The 22,232-nt window shown below is 35.9% G+C and overlaps 1 protein-coding gene across 1 annotated transcript; it reads right to left on the minus strand.

Moving 5' to 3' along the window:
- Positions 1–12,371: 12,371 nt before the first annotated feature.
- LOC136807850 (uncharacterized) lies at positions 12,372–20,301 on the minus strand. The gene is made up of 9 exons (XM_067064470.1): positions 19,742–20,301; positions 19,425–19,481; positions 19,079–19,144; positions 18,697–18,961; positions 18,384–18,514; positions 17,991–18,165; positions 15,057–15,723; positions 12,860–13,492; positions 12,372–12,584 (listed from the first exon to the last, which is right to left on the minus strand). The coding sequence occupies exons 1-9, from the start codon at positions 19,749–19,751 to the stop codon at positions 12,372–12,374; spliced, it is 2,217 nt and encodes a 738-aa protein (XP_066920571.1). The 5' UTR covers positions 19,752–20,301.
- Positions 20,302–22,232: the final 1,931 nt, after the last annotated feature.

The following is a 22,232-nucleotide window of genomic DNA, read 5'->3' on the forward strand; positions in this document are numbered from 1 at the left end:
CAAAATAAAACGTGCAGCAGCCAAAATCAACCAACCAAAATTTGTAATTCAATTCCCGAGACAGCGCTTTGATTTTTAAGGCCTTGTTTATACGCTAAAGTAATAACAATTCCGCACATGTAAATGGGTCATTGTTTGAGGTCCGGCAAACTTTCCGGGAGATAGCCTATCGGCGATGCGCGGATCTAGGTGGGTTCCGTTTCCCCCGTAGGACTTTTTCTTGGGAAGTTGATCTTCAAATTAGTTTTCAAAGTTGGCTTGGCTCAAATTTTTTCATCTATGGCTCAAATTTTAGGCAATTTCTCAAAGTTTTTGAAAATGGTAATTTCATTAAAAAGCGCCGGGTTATTTTTTCATGAATCCCTTTAGAAGTTTTGCGGCGCATTTTTTTGCTTGAGAATCTAGTAAACAATATACAGTAAAACCTCTAATTAACGGACACTCTAAAAGGCGGACACCTCTGATTAGCGGAAAATTTCATTTTCCCCGGCCGTTTCCTAGTCAATTTATTAATTTATTAATTATTCCTCATAAAAAAGTTTCTAAAAGGCGGACACTCAATTAGCGGACCCTCTGATTAGCGGGCAAATTTTTTCGCACGAAATGGCCAAAATCCCTATTTTAGCTCTCCAATTAGCGGACATTGAGTATCAAACGGGTCACAGACGTCCAAAATCGAAAATGTTTTTTTTAGATATTTTTATTTCAAGCACTTATTAGTCTTTTTATTCAAATTATTTCTACAAATTTCCAGTTTTCCCTTGACCCATTCAACGAATTTTATTTTCAATTTTGGTGTTATATTTCTAGATTTTCATTTATTTGTGAAAAACTAAATTGTTGCGTTTTAATAACCTTTCTCTTGTTCTTCTATGGCCTAGTGTCTGCAGATAAGTACTTTAGACCCCAATTTTGTATTTTCGACACCCTGGGATGGCCTAATTTCAAAATTGGAGCTCCGAGATCAAAAGTTTCTAAAAGGCGGACACTTCTAATTAGCGGACACTAACTCCTTTCCCCGATGGTGTCCGCTAATTAGAAGTTCCACTGTAGCGCTTTTCGCAGCATTAATCTTTGATATTTTGCGGGACGCTAGTGTGACTAACTGTTAGTTATTAGATTATAAAATGAGTAAGGAAGGGTGAATATTTCATTTTCTTTAGTTGGAACTCAAAATGAGCTTTAAATGCTTAAAAACAAGTTAGTCTGTAGTCTGCTAGTCGTTTAAGAGAACAGTATAACAGCTAGAGGATTATTCCCAGAGTTTGCAACGACCCTGCCGGTGCAGTCGGGTGCTGTTGTCGGGTGCTCGAAGTTAGAAATTTTAACACCCAACAGCTGGGTACACTTTGTCGGGTGCTATATCTTGGGTGCTCTTAACAGCACCCGACATGTAACGGGCGGTGACGATTTCCCAAGCGGAAAACAGGTCATCGGGAGCATCATAGCGAAATCTACTTGCTAGTATACAAACTATGTTATATCATAATAATATATTATACGGACGATAGCATTGTCTAAGACTACAGTAATGTGTAATGGAAAGGAGAAATGCCAGAGGAAACCAGTTTTGGAAAAGGCAAAGATTATTGAACCACCATTTACAGAGAAAGCTGAGAAGGAGGAAGAAAGATCCGATTGCAGCAGTGGATTTTGGATGTTCAGCTTTTTCTGTGCTGCTTTCTTCTTTGTGTGTGTCAATTTCAAATTGTTTGAAATTTCAGTAGTTTTAAGGCTCGCCTAACTTTTTCCTAGAATGAGTCCCAATTTTTAGAGCCTTCAAGAATGACGACTGGGAGTAATTTTTCGATGGTTTTGATTTTGATTTGCAGATCATTGTTAGTTTTCAATCAAAATTTTAACTCAAAATACAAACAATGTTCTTGCACGGGGGTATAATATTTGAGGTTCGGAACTTCAAAGTAAGCTCTGGGACATCACTACACTAATATCAACAACGTCTTTGGAAAGTGATTTGGTAATCATAATACAAAAAATACATCAAATGTTCAAAAACAATTATATCGCGCTAAATCACACTCAAGGATCAAATCCATCTCATTGGCAATTCTTTTTGGATTTGTTTAATGGACACACCATTTTAAGATCTTGACTTTGTCTGTGTTGCGTGCGTAGGTTTTCTGTAATCTCAGAAAAAGTTGCAACCCATACCGTAGGTACTTTTAAGACTTTCTATGTGCAATGTAGGGCTCGATGTAGAGAGGATATATGAAAAGAATGCAAAAAAGAAAGAATTATACCTTGCCCATCACAGTTTACAATCATGGTCCGAATTATATTGAGTGAGATTTTAGTGTATTTTAACGTTTTTTAGAGTTGAAAGTAAAGTAAAAGTGGAAATTTCAACTAATCTGAAATTTTTGCCCGAAATTTTTTGGCTCTAAAAGTGTTGAGAAATTGAGAAAAACAAATGCACTGTAAGGGTTATATGTAAGGGTATGATTTCCACCGATTCTTCGCTGCACTGTAAGGGTGAGATTCTAAAAGCCATTTCCCCCACACACCGTCAGCTAATAAACCCACTGCTTCCCGGATTGATGTAATTATTCCTACCTGGTTCCAGCATGGCGATTGCGATTTTACTTCCGCATAGTGGAATCTGCTTAACTCCAACCTCTGTAACTCGAATGTCTCCTTAACTGGAAAAAGTTTTATGATCCCTTTAGTTGACTATGACTCATTAACCATTAACTCGAATTTCCTTAACTCGTTCGAGTTATTAAGACTCTAATCTAACTTGATGTTGGTACTTGATGTTCCGGGAGGTACTAGCAGTCAGTTCAAGGTAAATTCTCGTATCTACCGAATTCATCGGATGCCGGCAAATTGATTTAGCATTACATCATTGAAACTGGTTCAATACGAGGCTATTCTACAATGCTAGTAGGAGTAGTGCGTCAGAAGTACAGTGATTTTTTTCAGGATGATGGGGATGAAGATCTGTTGTTCCTGTTTATTCCTTTACTGACCAAATTCATTACACATTTGAATTTTGGACCTTTTGTTCATGCGATGGGAGAATTTACCATCTTTTTATTTATACTGTCTCAACACTGAAAGTTTCTGGAGGATGAGATTTTATGGACAATTATTGATGATAATATACCTGCTTACGCTTTTCGCTATTGACTGACCTGCCGCGCAGCAAGATGTGAAAGAATAAGCATGCATGATGGCTGTTTTCAATTTGTGGTAAAGACATATTTATCTTCTTTCTTTTTTTAAAGGTTTTTATGAGCTGTCAGCTTGGTCTTGTTGCATTCTCAGTTGAAATGTTTTCATTTGGCTGTTGAGCAAACTTTTGGATTGTTAAAAAGGCATAATCAGAAATCATAATCTGAGATTTTAAGGGTACCTGTTCTTATACATGAGAAAATGTGATTCCCCAAGTTCTATTGAATTATCACATAATACATTACGTACGTACATTTTCGTGATTTTAGCTAAACATAAAGGATAAAATAAAATAAAAAGTTAAAAACATTAGCGCAAGATGTCCTAAGACGCTGATAAAAGGAAAGCACAAAAGTAGTTTTGTCAACTGACAAGTCAATGTCAGGATATTCCACTTTAAAATTTCAAAATCTGAGCTCTTTCCAACATGAAAGGTCCGCGAGAGGTCCCACTGTTTTTTTTTTTTGAAGTTCCTGAGAAGTCCTTCTGACTTATCGAAGGTGAGATATATTTCAGGGGGTTTTGTAGAATTTTCTCAAAAAGAATCGACAATGTGTATATTGGACATTCTTGACTCAAAATAGGAATCTTCATGGTTTTATCAGTGCGTCACAAACAGCCATATAAACAAAACTCAACATTCTCACAAAAGTTGTCTTTTTGATTTCCCAAACATTCGTCTCAAGCGTTCACTTCCACAATAATTTATGTAATTGCAATTTCGGTCAGTCCACAGTCGGCTTCAACATATACACGTGTTTTTATTTACGTGACCGAAGTGCCTACTAAAACAATCCGGGGGTAAATAGCAAAGCAACACAGCAGATTATTCGTAAGTATCTTTTGGCATTGACAATCAAATACAATATATTATACTATATTTCCTTAATTCAAAAATCAAAAATTCATTTTTCATTCGCGAAAAATAAAAATAAAAGAATAATGAATTAATATTACATACTAAGACGCCCCCGTCTTTTACTCTCATTTAATTTCCGATCTCGGAACGTGCAAAACGCCCGTCCGCCCAATATCCACCCAATCAGCTTAAATTCACTCTAATTGTCCTTTGACATTCAAAAAATAGTATTTAAAAATTATGAATTTATAATAATTACAAAAAACAAAAAGTTTGATACTTCATTAGTGAAATATTCAATAAATTCCTAAATTCAATTTTCAGTGGGCGTTCCTCTAGGGCTTCGTTTATCGCGCAATTTTTGCGTCACATAAACTTTCTCGGCCGCTCGTAATAATTATACATTGCCAAATTTGGTTCTCCATTGTCGAGTCAGGATCGATGGTGACGTCACCTAAGCATAAAAAAGAAAGGATTTCGTCAGTTTTATGCATATATTAATTTGCGAGATATTCTATTCGCCGCGCGAGCGCACTTTTCGTAGACTAGTCGGAGTACTTTCTTTTACTCGCGGGATTGATGGTAACTTTTCATCTTCGTTATTTTTAAAATGAAGCACAACCGAAAAAAAACGAAACTTCAGAAAGTTGCGTATTTCCAGTGAGTAAACGATTCTGACAATTAACAAAATTGATGATGATGATTTTTTTTCGGTTAGGCCAATGTCTCGTATTGGGGGTTCTAGTCTTGAGCCCTAAGCCTACGCAGGATTGCAGCGTTTGGGTAAACGAGACAAAACTCTAAAAAAGCTGGTGTTTTGACGCGCTTCCGTGCTCTCGAAATATCGCGGTTTGAGACGCACTGTTTATGTTAACATAAAAGGGAAGTAAAATAAAGTATAAAAGTGTTACCCAATAAAAGAAATAATTTACAAAATGCTTTGCAGGACTTCACACTCTAAACCCCCCCTGACAGAAAGGTTTTCTTCGGAACCATTTAGGGGCCGTCGACATTCGACTTTCGAATTTTTTTAACGTCATTTGGCCGTTATGGTTCTGACCCCCTCCCCCCCTCTACGTTAACGGCCATCAAATTCTCTAAAGTTAAAAAATTGTCAAAAATCAATAAAACTCTAAATTTTCTCCTTCACTTTTCATCGTTGTTTTGTCAGCCATCTTTAATATCGCTACGGCTTCGCTCAGTTTACATTTTAAAAATAACGGAGATAATTTCTAAACTTTTTTCCGAAAGTTGGGTGAATTAATCATCTCCGTAATCATACTCAAAAGAATAGTGGCATTTCAAAGAAAAAAGACATTCAAGGGCCGCGCGGACCGTCTAAACAAAACAAACACGAGACATAAACATCGGGTCTTTTGTTTTGGTTAAAATTATTCTAAATAATAGCGAAGTGAATACTTTAGGATGCGACTTTAGCAGATCTTAGTTGATAAAAGGAAGAAAAGAAATATGGAAAGTAACATTTGTATGGAATAAACGTCTCAAAAATCGATATTTTCTGGTGAAAAGAATTGATATGTGGTGAGTTGACCCCTAAAGAGATTTTCGACCTTCCCTAAGGCACATGGTCGACCCCCTCCCCCCCCCTTAACGGCCAATTGCTGTTAAAAAATTCGAAAGTTGAATGTCGACGGCCCCTTAAACTGCGATAATACTAAAAATTTGCTCCTCAACGGTCCACATAAACAAATAAACGAAAGTGAAAGCAAATGTCTCTCGGAATTTTGTGAGTTTGTAAGCCAGCTCGGTTTACAATAACAAACTGGAAAGCGCGATGCGAGGATCCATAAAAAAACATGGCGACTGCTTTTTGAGATCTTTTAAAAACCAAGAATTTGAGTTGGAGACTAAGAAACACTATTAAAGTTTTGGGTAAGGAAGAATACAGTCTGTTTTTCCCTGTAGGTTCAGTAGTGAAATATCTCAATCTTGGCAACCATCTGATTATCCATTTAATTTAGCTGCCGTACAGTTGCATTTAACTGTATTTAATGTAGCATACCAAGACCTTGCCGTATATCTTAGAATAGTAAGACATAACATCATTAGGCGGCAATCACAAATATCTTCATCTTGTGTCCTCGTTGGGTCTAGCTAAAAAGTGAGTCGGTTGGTCGGTCGGGTCGGTCGTAAAAATTTTCGGGTTTCCATTTTTCCATCCATTTTTGGAGTGCAGTCTTGGAGGAAACTGCCAGCCATCTAGCAGCCAAAACAACAGTGTATTACTATTAGGTGGTTTAAAATTATGACCTTTGAACACTGTTGACCTCCAACCCCAAAATGGCGCATGTAATGATAAACAAAGTCAAAATGCTGCAAATGCGCTACCGTGAGATTGGGTAACTTGCATCAGTGGAGGCTAACATGCATAGCCCTCAAATGAAAGACCTGGCTGGTCATTAAAATACAACTACACAACTCCGCTCACAGCTCTACTCTACCATTTTTGTTTTGATTTAATTTTGTATTTTAATGACCAGCCAGGTCTTTCATTTGAGGGCTATGCATGTTAAACCAGAAGTCTTTAACGTTCTTTGTTCATTTGTAATCTTCGATTTTCAGAGCTTGGGTTGCCCTATTTGTTGTGAACAAGATTACGGCACCGCAAATTTGGAAAAACCATGGTTACTTTTGTTAAAAACACGAAGGAGCAGATTGGTCCCGTAACAAATGGTTTTTTTGTGTTTTAAAGATGGTAGATCAAGCTTTCTTTTAAAACTATTCGTTCTGTGGGGTCGTGCATTGTCTTCCAGCAAATGTAAATCAAAGAATTAAATCCAAAATTTTTCGAAGAATCCGTCAAATTTTTATGTTGCGAAAGGTAACAGCAGAGAGCTTAGACCTTCCTCTTTCATGTTGTGCAATTATCTTTTGTGTATCTATATCTGCTCCATTGTAAGGGAAGTTCAAGTTTTATTGTTTTGATTTTATTGTTTTGATTTCTCTTGAAGATCCCTACATCCCTACAGGTTTTCATGTTACTAGGTGCTCTTTTTAGAGCTTTAGAGCCAAATACTGAAGACCTAGCAAGTCTTCAGACAATCTCAAACTCAAGCAACAGTATCAATAGTTTAATACTAGCAGAATGAGAAAAACAAACTGGAAAAGAAAGACAAAAATTGGGAATCTGTTACTTGTGTTGAGGCCGAGGCAGAGCAGGCATAGGAGTTGCTGGATGAGGAGTGGTTAAAGGGGCAGTAGTCTCTAATGAATGGTGAGGTTGATGGTGAAGCTGGATGGAAGCAGATTGGTTTGTGTGGGTAGTACTGTTGGTGATAGAAATGTTGCTGGTCGAAGGAAGCGACGATTTTGCAGTGTCATCCTCCCTGAGCCATTGGTTCTGACTCTGTATTGTCTGTTAGGGAGTGTTTCTACGATCACCCCAGAGCAAATCCATTGACGTTGATGTTTCTTACTACGGTTTTGGATGACGACGTTGGTTCCAACAGATAGGGACTGCAATATTTTGGCATGACAGTCATACTTCTCACTGATGATGTGGTTTTGTTTGGAGAATGTTTCTTCCTGTTGTCTTGCGTCAATCACTACCAGTAAAGCTGGTAGTGCGATGGGTGTGTGAGTATGTGGTCATGCAGCTGGCAGCGAAACAGGATTTGGACAGGACTGAGTTTAAGATCTGGTCGAGTAGTGTTTCTATAATTGTAAGATTGCTCGAGCAACCTTGTTGTTGTCGATGGTGCTATTTGGTGATACGTTATCCAGTAGGATTCTTTTTGCTTCTTTCACACCTAGCTCTGTTCTGCCATTAGACTGAGGGTATTTTGCTGATGATAGACGGTGTTTGACTCCCCAATCAGATAAAAATTGTTGGAACTTGTTTGCAGTCAATTGAGGTCCTCCCCATCTGAGCGGAATTTTTCTGACACGCCATAGTTTAGTGAAGAGGATGCAACAAGTGGATATTAGAGTGGCACTAGTGGCTTTATTGGTTCCAAAATGATACAAGCAGTTCCAGCTGCTATATTTATCAATAATTGTTAGATATAGTGGTGACTTGCAATAATGAAATAATCACCGGTGATCATTTAGAATGGATATTCATAGTGTGCACCCCCTAACTTTAGCTGGGACTAAAATTTGATTGGTGGGACTTGCCAACTTTCGATGCCTCGTTTTCAAACACAAATCAATCAATTTCTTTTTTATGTTCACACTGTAGTGGCTGCAGCACTACAGAATTGAGTTTGCCAGGATGAGATGGTGGGTGACTCTAGACTGGCAAGGAGAGCTTACTCCATGATCTGCACCTGTCTTCTCCAGGCACCCCATTGGCGTGATCGAGTGACAAGGTAACGGCAAGTGCGTCTCCTTTTGTTGGACTGTAACGGCTTTCGGAGTCAGATGTAAATGTTGAGCCTGCACAGATGAGCAACGATGGTTTCAATGGTATTTAGGATATCGTTTTCATTGAACGTTAGAAAGTGTGGATGGTTGTCGATGACATTCGTTTCTGTAGCATCATCACATGCGTTATAAATCATTGATGTAATACGGTTTGTTGGGACCCCTGGAAGTGGAAGTTGTTTGTAAACGGCTCAATCGATTTTGAATTTACGAAATTGCGGATGTGTCATGTCAGACGTAATAGAAGGTAGTCTTGCAGATTTTGAGGCGGTTGGTTCTATCGAAGGAGTCGGATTAGTAGCATGCGTGATCGAGTCTGGGGTACAGCTACTACTGACGTGTTGGAGGATCTTCATTATGTCCTCAATAACTGTAATGCCCAGGTCTCTGAGGAATGACCTGTCCAATATTTCAAATGTCATTTGATTTTCTGTGAAACTCAAAATTTGAACGATCAAGCTAGCCTGTAACACGGATATTATTTTGAATATCGCCATCTCAATAAATGAAAATATTTGTTATTGGTTTGATACAGGCTATGATAAATCTAATCTATGAGTATCTTTATAAATTCTTCATCATAAGCACTCACCAGCTAAAAAAAGTTGTTCGGCGAAAAGCGGCATTTTCTGGGAAAGAGTCTACCGAGTCTACCGATCTACCGAGTATTAAGCAGCCTCTATAAGAAACTTTTTTCGCTAGAATATGAGCAGAACAACATAATGTAAACCCACCGACAGCTCGAAGTAGTTTGTTGCATGGGATCAACGATTTTTTGTTTAGTTTGAGTTCATCTTTAATTCCATTAACTTCCGCGCGCTTTTTTCATCTCGGTGCTCTTTTTAGAAGCGAGTTCTCTAATTAGGTTAAATATGCCTCTGTAAAGTAAGCTCTAGCTAATATGGGAACTAAAAAAAGAACTAAATTCTGATTTCATGTCTTTTTTACCTCTTTACCTATATTTTTCATTAAAAATACTAAAAAAATATCAGATAAATTACAAGATGCGATGCGAAGGTGTCTGAATACCATACAGTATTTCAAAAAGCTGCGCGAAAATAAAAGGTGCGAAAATTAGAGGCATGCAAAAATAAATGATATTAGGGTATCATTTAAGATAATGACATCAATTTTTGTGCATTTTAAAGTGAAATTTGCAAGTTCTAGAAAATATAAAGTTTTGATACTTGAAAATGAATCCTTCAAAAAAATAACTGATTTTGATATAATGTATCTATATGAAAATTGAATTAGAACTAACAGACTGAAAATCTGAGAGATGGACTTCTCGAAAATTCAAATTGAAAAAACTAGTTTTACAAAGAATAAAAACAACTCTGTTTGATAAGATGTAGCTATAAAAATAACTCTTTCTGATATAATGCATCAGAGATTTAGAAAAGGGAGACTAAGACGTCTTTTCAACTTTTGTCCACGAGTTCCATCAAATCTAATTGTTTCTTTTTGAGTGCCTTTGAAATCATCAAGAGAATCGGATGGGGAAACTGGGTGCTGAGGTAAAAAAACTGAATAATTTGAAAATTTTGAAATATTAAATTTGGAAAATATACAGTCCCAAGAGTCTCCATCAAAACAGCTAGGTACCCCAAATGAATAGGTAACCCCAAAGAATTTCAAAATATTAGCCCCAAACCCCTAACCTGGCCTAGGTGCCCTTTAGATTTCTAGAGGGCTGAAACCATGGTGACTCTTTTTAAAAAATCTTTGTATCATTTATATTATGCACTTTTTCTTTTTCAAAAAAAACTTTTTTTCCTGAATATTGAAGAATTTAGTTTTAGCTTTGCATGCGAGTCCAGTTTTAATAGTAGCCAAATTGAATAGAAAATATATTTTAAATAACCGGTAAAATTAATTCATTTAATATTTCCCTTTTCCAAACCTCTGAATGCACCCATGAAAATTGAATTGAAACTAATAGACCGAATCTGAGAGATAGAAATCTCGGTTTTACAAAGAATTGTAGCTATAAAAATAACTGTTTCGATAGAAATGTGTTCATCTAGAACATGCCATTGCCACAGCGACTCGTTTGGCGAACGATTCTTTCCTTGCAAGGTTCCACTGGTTGACAAAAAATTGTACATAAAAAGTGAAATGCTCTTGCGTCATCAATTTTGCAGATGTTTTAATGCATTGCAAGAAAGCATTAAATTGCTCACAGATGGATGTGTTCAAGCCATTAAAGCCAAGTAATCGATTTGACTTGAACACATCAGAACACTTATGTCCATATCCATGGAAAATGTCGTGGAAAAAACGTGTGTCCTGAAAAAAGCCACTTTCTCGGTTTCGACAATATTCTTCAAGCGAGCAAGCAAAATCGTAAAAAATCTCATACGGCGCCTGCTTCATGTACGCGTATAATGATGCCGCAGCATCTTTTCTGCCCTCAGCATGGGGTATAATATGATACCCATAACAATGCCCGTGGGCTGGGCAAAACCACAAAAACAAGTAAGAGGTCCCTTTTGAAGTGGGGAAAATTTTTGAGCACACGTCACTGTCAGGCAAATCATCAAAGTTAGATTTTTTGTCTTTTTTGTCTTTATCGATATCAAACTTTCTGGTTTGTCTTATTTGGGAGCCGTCGTGAAAGTAATACGCTCTACCATCTCTCGGTGGGTTGTATTTCTTAACCGATTCTGGCTCTTTCGGGGATATATCACAGCTGTGTTTAGTTCTTTCCTAAGGGTAGTCAGATACTTGAAGAATTCAATTACGTATTTTTTAGGACAAGATCCTTTGGAAAGCGATGTTGCAATAAGTAGCCAATCGCCTAGCTCTGGAAAGAAAAATTTGGAAGATCGATGGAACTCTTCAACTACACGCCACAGATCGCCGTTCTCCTCGATTATGTTTGCTGATGCCATCATATCATTCAACCGATCAAACTGGTCCAAGTACCGTCTAGGAATCAGGTTGGTTAAGCTAGTATCCTTTGTCAGAATAGCAAGAGATTTACTGAGTGCTACTTTTTCGAGATTCGACATACCAGGCTCGAATAATGTTTCTGTGAGTAGACGCACAACTGGGATACTTGAATCGGCTAATATTTCTTTTGTTTTACCCAATTCTTCTCCAGAAAGCTTAAGTTTTCCACAAAAATGCTTCACTAACGAATGGAGAGCATCGTTGACAGTTTTTCTGTCCTTTTTACTGTTTGTGTTGTTGATAAAAGTTCTATCGTACCTCCTTTTATTTGTAGGCAAGAACTCTCCATCCGTAGCCTGTTCAATCGGTGTCACATTGATTTGTTTGAAGGTTATTCCAATTTTCGTCCCATCGGCGGCTAAGTATCTTGGATTCGGACCACAGCTTGGACACTGTTGGATAAAATCCAAATTCATAGCTGAAGCCCAACTGAACCACCACTTTATGAGCGTGTTCCGTGACAAGAACTCGCATTGCGACTTGTAATCCTTATATCTATTCTTCAGGACTTTAACGAATCCAGAAAAGGTTTGTTTACTGGTCATTACCAGATCGACAAATTCCCAACCGATTTCATAACCACAGGCAACAGTCGAACTTGAACGAAACAAGCTGTCTTCGGAGCCATCGTAACCACGAAAACATCTTTCTGACAAGCATTTTCGTTCAAACAAACGTGCCTTTGAAGCCCCAACAGTTGAATAAACTACCGTTTCTCCACGAGGCATGATATGACCGTCCGGATATTCATCGTTATACCAACCACTCTAACAAGAAAAAGATTACACCTTTTAAAGACGAAATCAATGATATTAAAAGGAACTTCATTGAACTTAAAGACGATACTAAACTTAGAGTTGTAGATTTTCAGCATTTATATCCAATATCGCCACCCTAAATGATAAGGGTTCCTACTTCTTTGCCGACCGCTTTAAACAAATGACACGAAAGTGAATAACCGGCGTTTTAACCCCGTTCAATATCTAATAGAAATTGAATTTACCTCGCATCCACAGTTACCATCCTTAGATGGGATCAACTTTATCTCCTGTCCAAGTAAAATTTGTATGGCTCTTTTTTTTATGTTGTCGCGGTAAATTTCGTCTCTGGAATCATTGACACGCAACTGACTAGGGGCTTTGTCGTGGAATTTCCACTGACCATTTTCCTCGTCGAAAACCTTCTCCCACTAAAATAGAAAGAAAATGATTGCCGGTTAACATTATTATAAACTTACAGTATATAAAGCCCCCATATGTCGGTATACACTCTAATCCGCAGGAAAAGATATTAGTTAATTATTTCGTCAATATTCATAGACATAGACTTATTTTTCTGAAAACTTCTCTGTAAGAATACGTTTTTGAATATTTTATAAAAAATTAAATATTTTGTATAAGAGATTTGTATATATCGCTTACAAGTAGAATTTTTAGAAATACCTTTATTTAAAAATAAACAAACCTCCGAAGGGTCGTTTTCTGTTTCCAAATTATCATATTCCACATCCATGCCAAAGTCAATGTCTTCACTATCTTCCTCATCATCGTCATCTATTTCGTCGGCGAATTTCAGTGTATTGACATCGAAAGAACTCCTCAGAAATTCCAAATGCGGACACAATTTTTCGGAAGTTTGAAACGTCTCTAAATACCTTTCTCTGGAAGGTTTGGATTGGCAAAATGAATTGTGGCATGTGATGACTTTTCGCTTCTTCTTTTTATTTCTATAAATGGTAATTAGCTCTGCCTCGTTTTCTTTTGTTACCACTGAAAATTTGAAAACGTTACTTTTTGATGGTAATTGAACAATCGGCTTCTTGATATATGATTCGGCCTTCGAAATCAACTCTTCATTAAAGTAGCTTCTTTCTATGGAAGTCTCGTCATTCTCATTCGGCACAAACATCATGGGCTTGATTTTAAGAATATCTTTTGCAAAGCGACAGTGACAACAATTCATCCCTTCAAACTCCACCGGTCCGCTGATTTCCTCCTCGTTTAAAGTTGAATTCAGTAAGCCGTACAAACTACAGGAGCATCTTATTATCGGACCAGACGTTGTACCGATAATCGTGACATGAACGAAATCCTTATCCTAAAAGGAAATGCTAAATGTGTTAAAAATCTATTATAATAAATCTACTCTCAATTATGGTTCTCAAATTCCGATGAGCTACGATAGAGACACCTATCAACCCTTGGCGGCGCGGTTAGCTTTTTAAAAACTGATAGTGAATTTTCAAGGAAAATTTCTTTCGACGACGGTAACGAAAACACAACCATAGTAGCGCATTTGTGAAAAATTATGATGGGTATCGCATTGAAGCGTTAAAGTATCGTCAATTTAGTTAAGCTTTCCGAATGCTAAAACTAAAAGCAGAGAATCGAATGTCTCCAGAGTTTTGGCGGAATTCCGATGACTAAGCCCAAGAATGAAAAAAGGTGGTCAAAATATTAGATAAACGACTATTTATCCAACCTTGGGCGTAGAGTTTCGAATTCCGATGAGCTAAGCCCAAGAATGAAGTAAAGTGGTCGAAATATTAGATAAACGACTATTTACCAAACCTTGGGCGTAGAGTTTCGAATTCCGATGAGCTAAGCCCAAGAGAAAAAATAAAGTGGTCGAAATATTCTATGGTATAAACAATGATTTACCCAACCTTGGGCTTAGATAGAATTTCGAATTCCGATGAGCTAAGCCCAAGAATGAAGTAAAGTGGTCGAAATATTCGACAATTGATGATTTACCCAACCCTGGACGTAGAATTTCGAATTTCGATGAGCTAAGCCCAAGAAAGAAAAAAAAGTGTTCGAAATATTCGACAATCGATGATTTACCTTGGGCGTAGAGTTTCGAATTCCGATGAGCTAAGCCCAAGAATGAAGAAAAGTGGTCGAAATATTCGACAATCGATGATTTACCCAACCCTGGACGTAGAATTTCGAATTTCGATGAGCTAAGCCCAAGAAAGAAAAGAAAAAAAAAGTGTTCGAAATATTCGACAATCGATGATTTACCTTGGGCGTAGAGTTTCGAATTCCGATGAGCTAAGCCCAAGAATGAAGAAAAGTGGTCGAAATATTCGACAATCGATGATTTACCCAACCCTGGACGTAGAATTTCGAATTTCGATGAGCTAAGCCCAAGAAAGAAAAAAAAAGTGTTCGAAATATTCGACAATCGATGATTTACCTTGGGCGTAGAGTTTCGAATTCCGATGAGCTAAGCCCAAGAGAAAAAATAAAGTGGTCGAAATATTCTATAAACAATGATTTACCCAACCTTGGGATTAGATAGAATTTCGAATTCCGATGAGCTAAGCCCAAGAATGAAGAAAAGTGGTCGAAATATTCGACAATTGATGATTTACCCAACCCTGGACGTAGAATTTCGAATTCCGATGAGCTAAGCCCGCAAGAAAGAAAAAAAAGTGTTCGAAATATTCGACAATCGATGATTTACCCAACCTTGGGCGTAGAGTTTCGAATTCCGATGAGCTAAGCCCAAGAATGAAGAAAAGTGGTCGAAATATTCGACAATCGATGATTTACCCAACCTTGGGCGTAAAGTTTCGAATTCCGATGAGGGAAGGCGCAGAATGACTCCTATATTTATATACCAGACGTTTTAAGACGAGAACCAATGTAATATATACCTTGAATTCACCATTTGTAGGATCCATGTCGTTCATCAAAATAACTTGAATCGAAGGAGTTTTTGATACCCTCCAATTCAAACAACCCGTCGAGAAAAGTTTTTCCACGTAAAGGAGGTACAATTTTTCTTCCTTACTCTGATGATTAGCGATCGACGAGATATTTTCCGACAATTTTATAACATGCTCTTCATCGATACCAAGATGAGAACAGATGAAAGAAGTATCAATAACAGCTCTCTTCTTTTTATTGAAAACACATTTTCTTCTTTTTGATGGCGGAGCTTTGATCGCAGGGTCCTCATACAGATTGAGCATTACGTGGATAGATTTAATGATGCAGCTCGGCGAGGCATTGTAAACAACCGTATTCACGATTCGATTTCTCGGTGAGCCACAAGGATACTTTTTACAAGTGCTGAATCTCTGTACGAATTTGACCTGCCGTTCAGTGGGATCGTTCAAAGACCATAGAAAGTGATGATTATTTGGCAGAAGGGAAATGATATCTAGCTGTTCTTGTAAACAAAGCGGTCCCGTATAATCACTAGTTTGAAACAATGATTTGGTTTCGTTGGAATGCTGGTTTAAGTTCTCTAACTTGTAAGTCACAAGGCTGCTTTCCCAATCGATGCCCTCGTTAAAGGCTCTCTGACTTGATAAATACCTGAACAAGAAAAGAGATTCAATGTATTGTCATCTGACAATGGTTATCTATCTTGAAAGAGGGATATCAGTTTGAACATATTGACAACCATTGAATGCGGGATTCAGGTATACGTGATTGGATTGTAATTGAGTGAGCGAGTAGGAAACGTTTTGCAAGGAATTCAATCAATTTAATCGGCAGTATGGGGAAATGGTGCATGATGCGCTGTTAGCGCTCGAAATACGTATCTTTACTCTCTTTCTATCACCAAAGAAAAATTATGCCACTAGGTGGCAAGAGGCTGGTTTGGTACTGTCAATTCTAATCCTGTTTAGTAAAGAAAGGTGGGGGTTTAGTCTATTCTTTTTAATATATAGATCACATTTCTCCGTTACCCAAACAATTAAATAAGGACAATCAAAATCACATGTCAAAAAATTATGAAGCAATTGAAATTGTCCCTTTATTTAGTGGGAATAACCAGGGGATATGTACCAAGTTGTAGGAACCACTGTCAGGTGGGTGATGAAAATTGGCAAGTGAAAAACTACTTAGTACCAGGTACTAAGTGGGGTGGTCAAACATTTAAATTCACTAAAAAGCTGATTTTCAACTTAGTACATTGTGCAAATTTGAATTAGTCTTGATCATAAAAAATTAGTTTGGCGAGAAAAAGGTCGATAAAAATACCTCAGTATCTTAGAATTAATTTTTATTTTTTTTCAGTACTGGGCTCTCTAGTTTTTAAAACATTTTTGGGGTGGTACTATCAGGATTGTACCAGGTATTTCCAGGTGATTTAGGGGTGGTTTACCTACATTGAAGGCATATTTCAATTTTGTACCAAGATACAAAAGGGTGGTGATCAAAACTCCATTCCGAAAACAAGTTACAAAAAAAAAAAAAAAAAAAAAAAATTAGTACACATTTTCGGCACTGGTCCAGTACCGCCAAGTATGTAACCCTGGAATAAATAGTAACCAGGGGTATTTTTATTGTACTGACTGAAAATTTGTGAACCTTTAAAGGGACATAATAAGGTACGAAATTTACAAAACATGTTTCAATTGTTTTACAAGTTTGTTTTGACATGCGATTTTAATTGTTTCGCTTGATGACACGTGACTCGCTCGATGTTTACATTTTTCAACCGTTATGTTCCTTTAATGTTCATGAAAATAACAGCTCAGGCAGAATTCATAGCACAAACTTATCATTTGGTCAATTTTCAAGGTGTGTTCTCAAAAACTACCCGTGCAAAACAGCGTGGTATGCAAAATGGTTTTAAATCTAATCTATATTTATAGTTCTAACAAATTTCGTGGTTTATAAGTTTCTATCAAGATCAGTTTTTCCCGAAAAATAGCACTTATTGGATTCAATTTCAGAATCATTTTAAAAAAAAATTATGACGAGAACGAAGGCTGTGAAAGGATTAAAAAAATAATTAACGACACAAATTGATTTCATTTCAACATCAGTATATTTCATATAAAGAACGCACTTCAAAGTACATGCATTCATTTAAAGAAATGAACAGAAATAATTGTAAACTTACCGCAGTATCTGTCGTGTAAATTGTCGAGTCAAAAAGTAATCAAAGAGCATAATTAAAATACAAAAAAAATAATCAAAAATGTTGTAGCGCATAGGCAAGGTGCATTTTGAAAACCTTTCCAAAAACACAATGTTTAAAATGTACCCAGGATATTTCTCAAAAATTATTTTAAAAACGTCAGTCCCTTTTTCTTACTTAAAGGAACTTAAAAGATCCTCACCAATTATGGATTTTTTTAGCACGGGTAATGGTGTCGTAGTCAGTAGTCGTCATGTCCAGTCTAAGCAAAAAGGTGTCATTTAATCACTCGAAGATGTCGAAGAGATGAGGAATTACATAATAGAAGGCTCTAAGCAATAATATAAATTTCAATTTTTCTGAGGATGTTTCACTTTTTAAAATTCAGCTTGTGATATGAAAATATAATTAAAAATCGTAAAAAGATTTACGATGAACCTAAGAAGTCACTGTTTCATCACAAAACTCCACTAGGATCGACCTCGGAGCTGTTCTAAAATATATTGAAAAACGACGTTTCATCGTGAAAGATTTTTTTGACGAATTTGGGATAAAAGTTTTGTTAAGGAACATCGAAAATTCCGTGGTGAAACAGTGTGACACTTCGGAACCATCGTAAGAGAGTAAAATAAGTATTTTGTCTCTGTTTTTTTGTCAATCTGTCAACAAAAAATGTTAAACCTAGAAACATAATGAATGGAGACATTACCTGTTGTCAGAATCGTTAGTTTTAGTCGTTGCTTTATCGACCAATATTATACAACCCAAAGGTTTAATTTCAGCTCTGGCGTCTAGCTCTGTTAATAGAGTTTTCAAAGAGTTCACCACGCTCGATTTGTTGGTCCTTAAGTTATTAGAGTAATAGCCTCGCTGCCTTGAATTTCCTGTGAAAAAAAATTAGGTACTATAATTAGGCTCAATATACTAATAAGAATTGTACTTCCTTCGGTGCGATTGTGATTATGATCACGATTTATGAAGCCAATGAAAGTCCATCAAAAGTTTTTAACCTAAAATATTATGACAAAAGTATCAAATGATTCGTATAAACAAAAAAACCCAAGTACACGAATTTAAAATTTTTATTTTCTGTTTTGCATACCTTTCGATTTCAATTTCTGTCGTTTCATACTGCTTCTCATTTCCTCGTTCGTAATATCTGCTCCGTTAAACGTTTTTAACGATAATGAAGTACACCCAAGTTTGTTATTGACCAAGGTTTCGCCATATTTTCTGAAGTAAAAGGTGTAAATTATGTTCATTTTAATGTACAATGATTGGCCAGTTCACGATTGCTGTCGATTGACTGAGTTTAGGTGAAGAAACATTAAATTACTTTCCAGAATTATTGGAGTTGCCAAAATGACTAAACCATTACGTGAAATTTACTTATTTATAAAGCATTCAAGAGCTACCTGAAGTATCCGGAATAGCAACCATGCTCAAAATAGCGTGTGATAACCATGTTTTCGTTGGTTAACTCGAATGAACATGCAAAAAATATGCCTGCTGTTTCATTTGAACTAGCCAGATTAAGTAGGCTTTGTTCACATGAGAGCAGACTCAAATGGCTTTCGTGGGAAGCTGCTTCCAAGATAACATCAATAGAATGGATAAGGTAGCACGCCTCGCTGGTCTTGATAATCTTGTCGAAGGCATTAGAAGTTGATTCATTGATATCTAAACAAAATAAGAGGAGACCCAATTAAACGGAATGTACAAAAAGGTAAAAGTAACAAAGTAAGAGGCAACAATGCACATAAAAAAATGACTGAAAAATAATTACAATTAGAATACCTTCCCAAAACGTAGAATTTATTGATCTTTCTGTATCAGTAGCTGGCATAGATGCTGTAGAAGGTCCTAAAGGTATATAAAATAAAAAGGTTCTTCATGGTATATACAAAATTGCTGCAAAATATTTTGGGAAAACTTGTCAAAGATATCACTACAACCAAACAATTATTGCATTTTTGTACTAGTTGTAGTCAATCCTTTGTAAAAACTAATTATACTTGAACTTCATGTCTTAAGCTTCTTGTGAAAGCATAATAAAATGATAAAACAAAAAAATGAATTTTTTTTTGACAAATTCAACCCGATAAATTATGCTATGAGAGTACAAATACAAAAAAGGCTTTACCCGGTACAGTCCAGTCATCTGATTGCATGATTTTATTGGTGTCAGATGTAGTAGAACCTTGAAAAAATGACAAGTAAATCGCTTAAAAAAAAGCAGATTAAATAACTGTTTTTGGTAAACAAGAAGACACTTTTTAATAAATTTTTATTGTCCAAAAAAGTCCAAATAATAACTTTAAAATCACTTTCAATATAAGGGTCAAGATAATATATAAATTTCTTATTACTTTTTGATTTCATATATTTTGTTCCATATGATAGTAATAAAGATAAAAAATTTCTTACTTCATTTAAAAAAATAAATAATAATATATTTACCTGATGCCATGGCTTGAATAGCCAATAATTGTATGCCTTACAGTACACTAATTCTGTTTGATTATTGATATCTTTGACTTTAAGCTTGTTGATGTTTGAGACTTTTTTAAATTCCTATAACCATAGTTTATACATTACACTGATAAATAGCTGGCTGACTTTTGGCATTTGGGACATGTTCGAATAGTTAACAATTCTTACTTCTGACTTATCCTTGTAAAAAGTTTGAGCGGATAAGACGAAAATAAATTTAAAACTGAGCTAGACAAAATTAAGGAACCATTTGGGAGCAAAAAAATTATTTGTTTATAAAAAATCCAGACACAATCTAGATACATAATGACAAGGGAAGCTGAATGAAACAACATTGTCATCATAAAACAACAATACATTGGTCCTGACATGACCAGGTGTATAAAAAATATCATACAAAATCATTCCAAGGTACCTTAGGTAATGTATCAGGTAATGATAATGATCAAAGTTTAAGAAAACATTTCTATCAAGTCATTTTTGGTCTATGAAATTATGATTATGATTATTATTAATTTATTTGGTAAAGAAGGTCTAAGTTTTTGTAAATATACAATGCAGTAAAATACTGATGTGGACCTACTAAAATTGTAAAATAAAATGTAAGAGAGTTATGAAAATATAAATAAATGGATGATATTTATTGCGTGATTATAATAAATTAAGTAATTGTATAAATATGTTAAAATCAATTAGTATTAACGTCTTTATAAAAAGTATATAAACCTAGATTTATTAGTTTTTAAGATTGTCCTGACTAGACCAGACACAGGAACAATTGGATTCAACAGGATTGATTAATAAGTTGGTATTAGGATAGAATTAATTTAGCAAAACTTGAGACACAACCTACATATTCATAGCTTTTTCCAGAAGCAGGCCAGATCAAGCCAAGATTCTTAGCTCTTATAAATAAAAAGATATGTGTACATGTTGTTCATTGTCATTTTGAAAGTTTTGAAAATTGGAAGTGTCAACCACAAGACACAACAGCAGTCTGTTTGCAGTCAGGCAAATATCCTGTGTAATCACACAGGGTTTTCCACAGGTTTGTTTCTTTGTATAAATGCCTGATTGCAAACATATCCACTTTATATACAAAATAATTTTTTTTCTGTTGGTTAACGTTTTTTTAGACTATGTAAATAAAGTTATATTTCAAAAATCACCATGTAAAATACATAACTAAAAGTTTCATGCTGCATACGCAATCATCAGATGTATAAAAACACTTCTCGAAAAACTGATTTTTATGTACAAATGCTTGACCAAACCCAGTGGGACCAAACAAAATGGTTGTCCTCAAGTGGCAATTGGAGGGGTTATTTTCAGAAGCAAGTAAATTTCATGGACTGTAAGATACAAAATATGCAAGCTGGCTATAATATAATGCAAACATTTGTCATGTGGAAGTTTCCAGAAGATGTTGTCAGGTGGTGAGTACTGAGCGATCGTTTGGGCTCAATATTTTGTTTAAAAATAGACAAAGAATTTTACATTAACTGCAATTACTATAGCAAGTATCATACCGGACAGTGGGCTCTCTAATACCGTAAGTTGGTCTGATCTCGACATCCATCTTCTAATTTCGACACCCTTCTTTAAAGATAGGAATAATATGAAAGTCGGAATCGGTGATTGAAAAAAAGATTTATCTTTCTTACTTCTAAGCAAATAAAATAATTTCGACCTTTTTTTAATTTTTCAGCTCTAGAAAAGGGTGTCGAATTTAGAGCAGGAGGGATAGGGGATGTCGACATTAGACCAAATTATGGTAATAGACCTTTTAATAATCACAATGTCATGGTGAATCATTTTATAACTTGGTGTTAGCCTTTTGAAATCAAAACAAAAAATTAAATAGCTAACAGTAAAAGTTTATTTGTCATGGTTTCAGTTGCAGCGATGTCACTTCATTTACCTATCTTAGAATCAAAAATGCAGCTCTGCACTCTTCTGATTGTGGTTTGGAGGGTATGAACGTTTACACACACTAAATTATAAGACTAAATGAAGAAAAAAACAAATGATGATAGCAAACCTGTTGTTGCTTTTGTTTTGAGACTGTGAGATCCTAGACCAGACTAGACACATCTACAATGTACCAGCCTTTGTTGTATAACCAGTCTGGAAATGATGCAAAACCTAAGTCATGTTTTCACATGCCTTTATCTTACTAGAGCTTTATAACACTAACTTTAAAACTTTGCTACCGCTAGTTAGTCCAGTCAGGGAAATCCCTCAATTGCGGTATACTGCAATTGCAGTAGTTTTCAATCGTGATTAGCCTACAAAGGCTTATAACAGCTACATATAGTGCTGGTCGACAAAGATAAACAAACATCGACTGTAAAAAATTGTACGAGAAGATAGCTTTTCTTTATCAAAAGAATCTGATCTACGGAAAAAATATTTTGTCCGTGCGTTAAAAAGATATGATCAATTATGTACAAAAATT

The sequence above is a fragment of the Clytia hemisphaerica genome, unplaced genomic scaffold (assembly GCF_902728285.1).
Source record: "Clytia hemisphaerica strain Z4C2 unplaced genomic scaffold, Clytia hemisphaerica genome assembly, whole genome shotgun sequence".
Classification (NCBI taxonomy): domain Eukaryota; kingdom Metazoa; phylum Cnidaria; class Hydrozoa; order Leptothecata; family Clytiidae; genus Clytia; species Clytia hemisphaerica.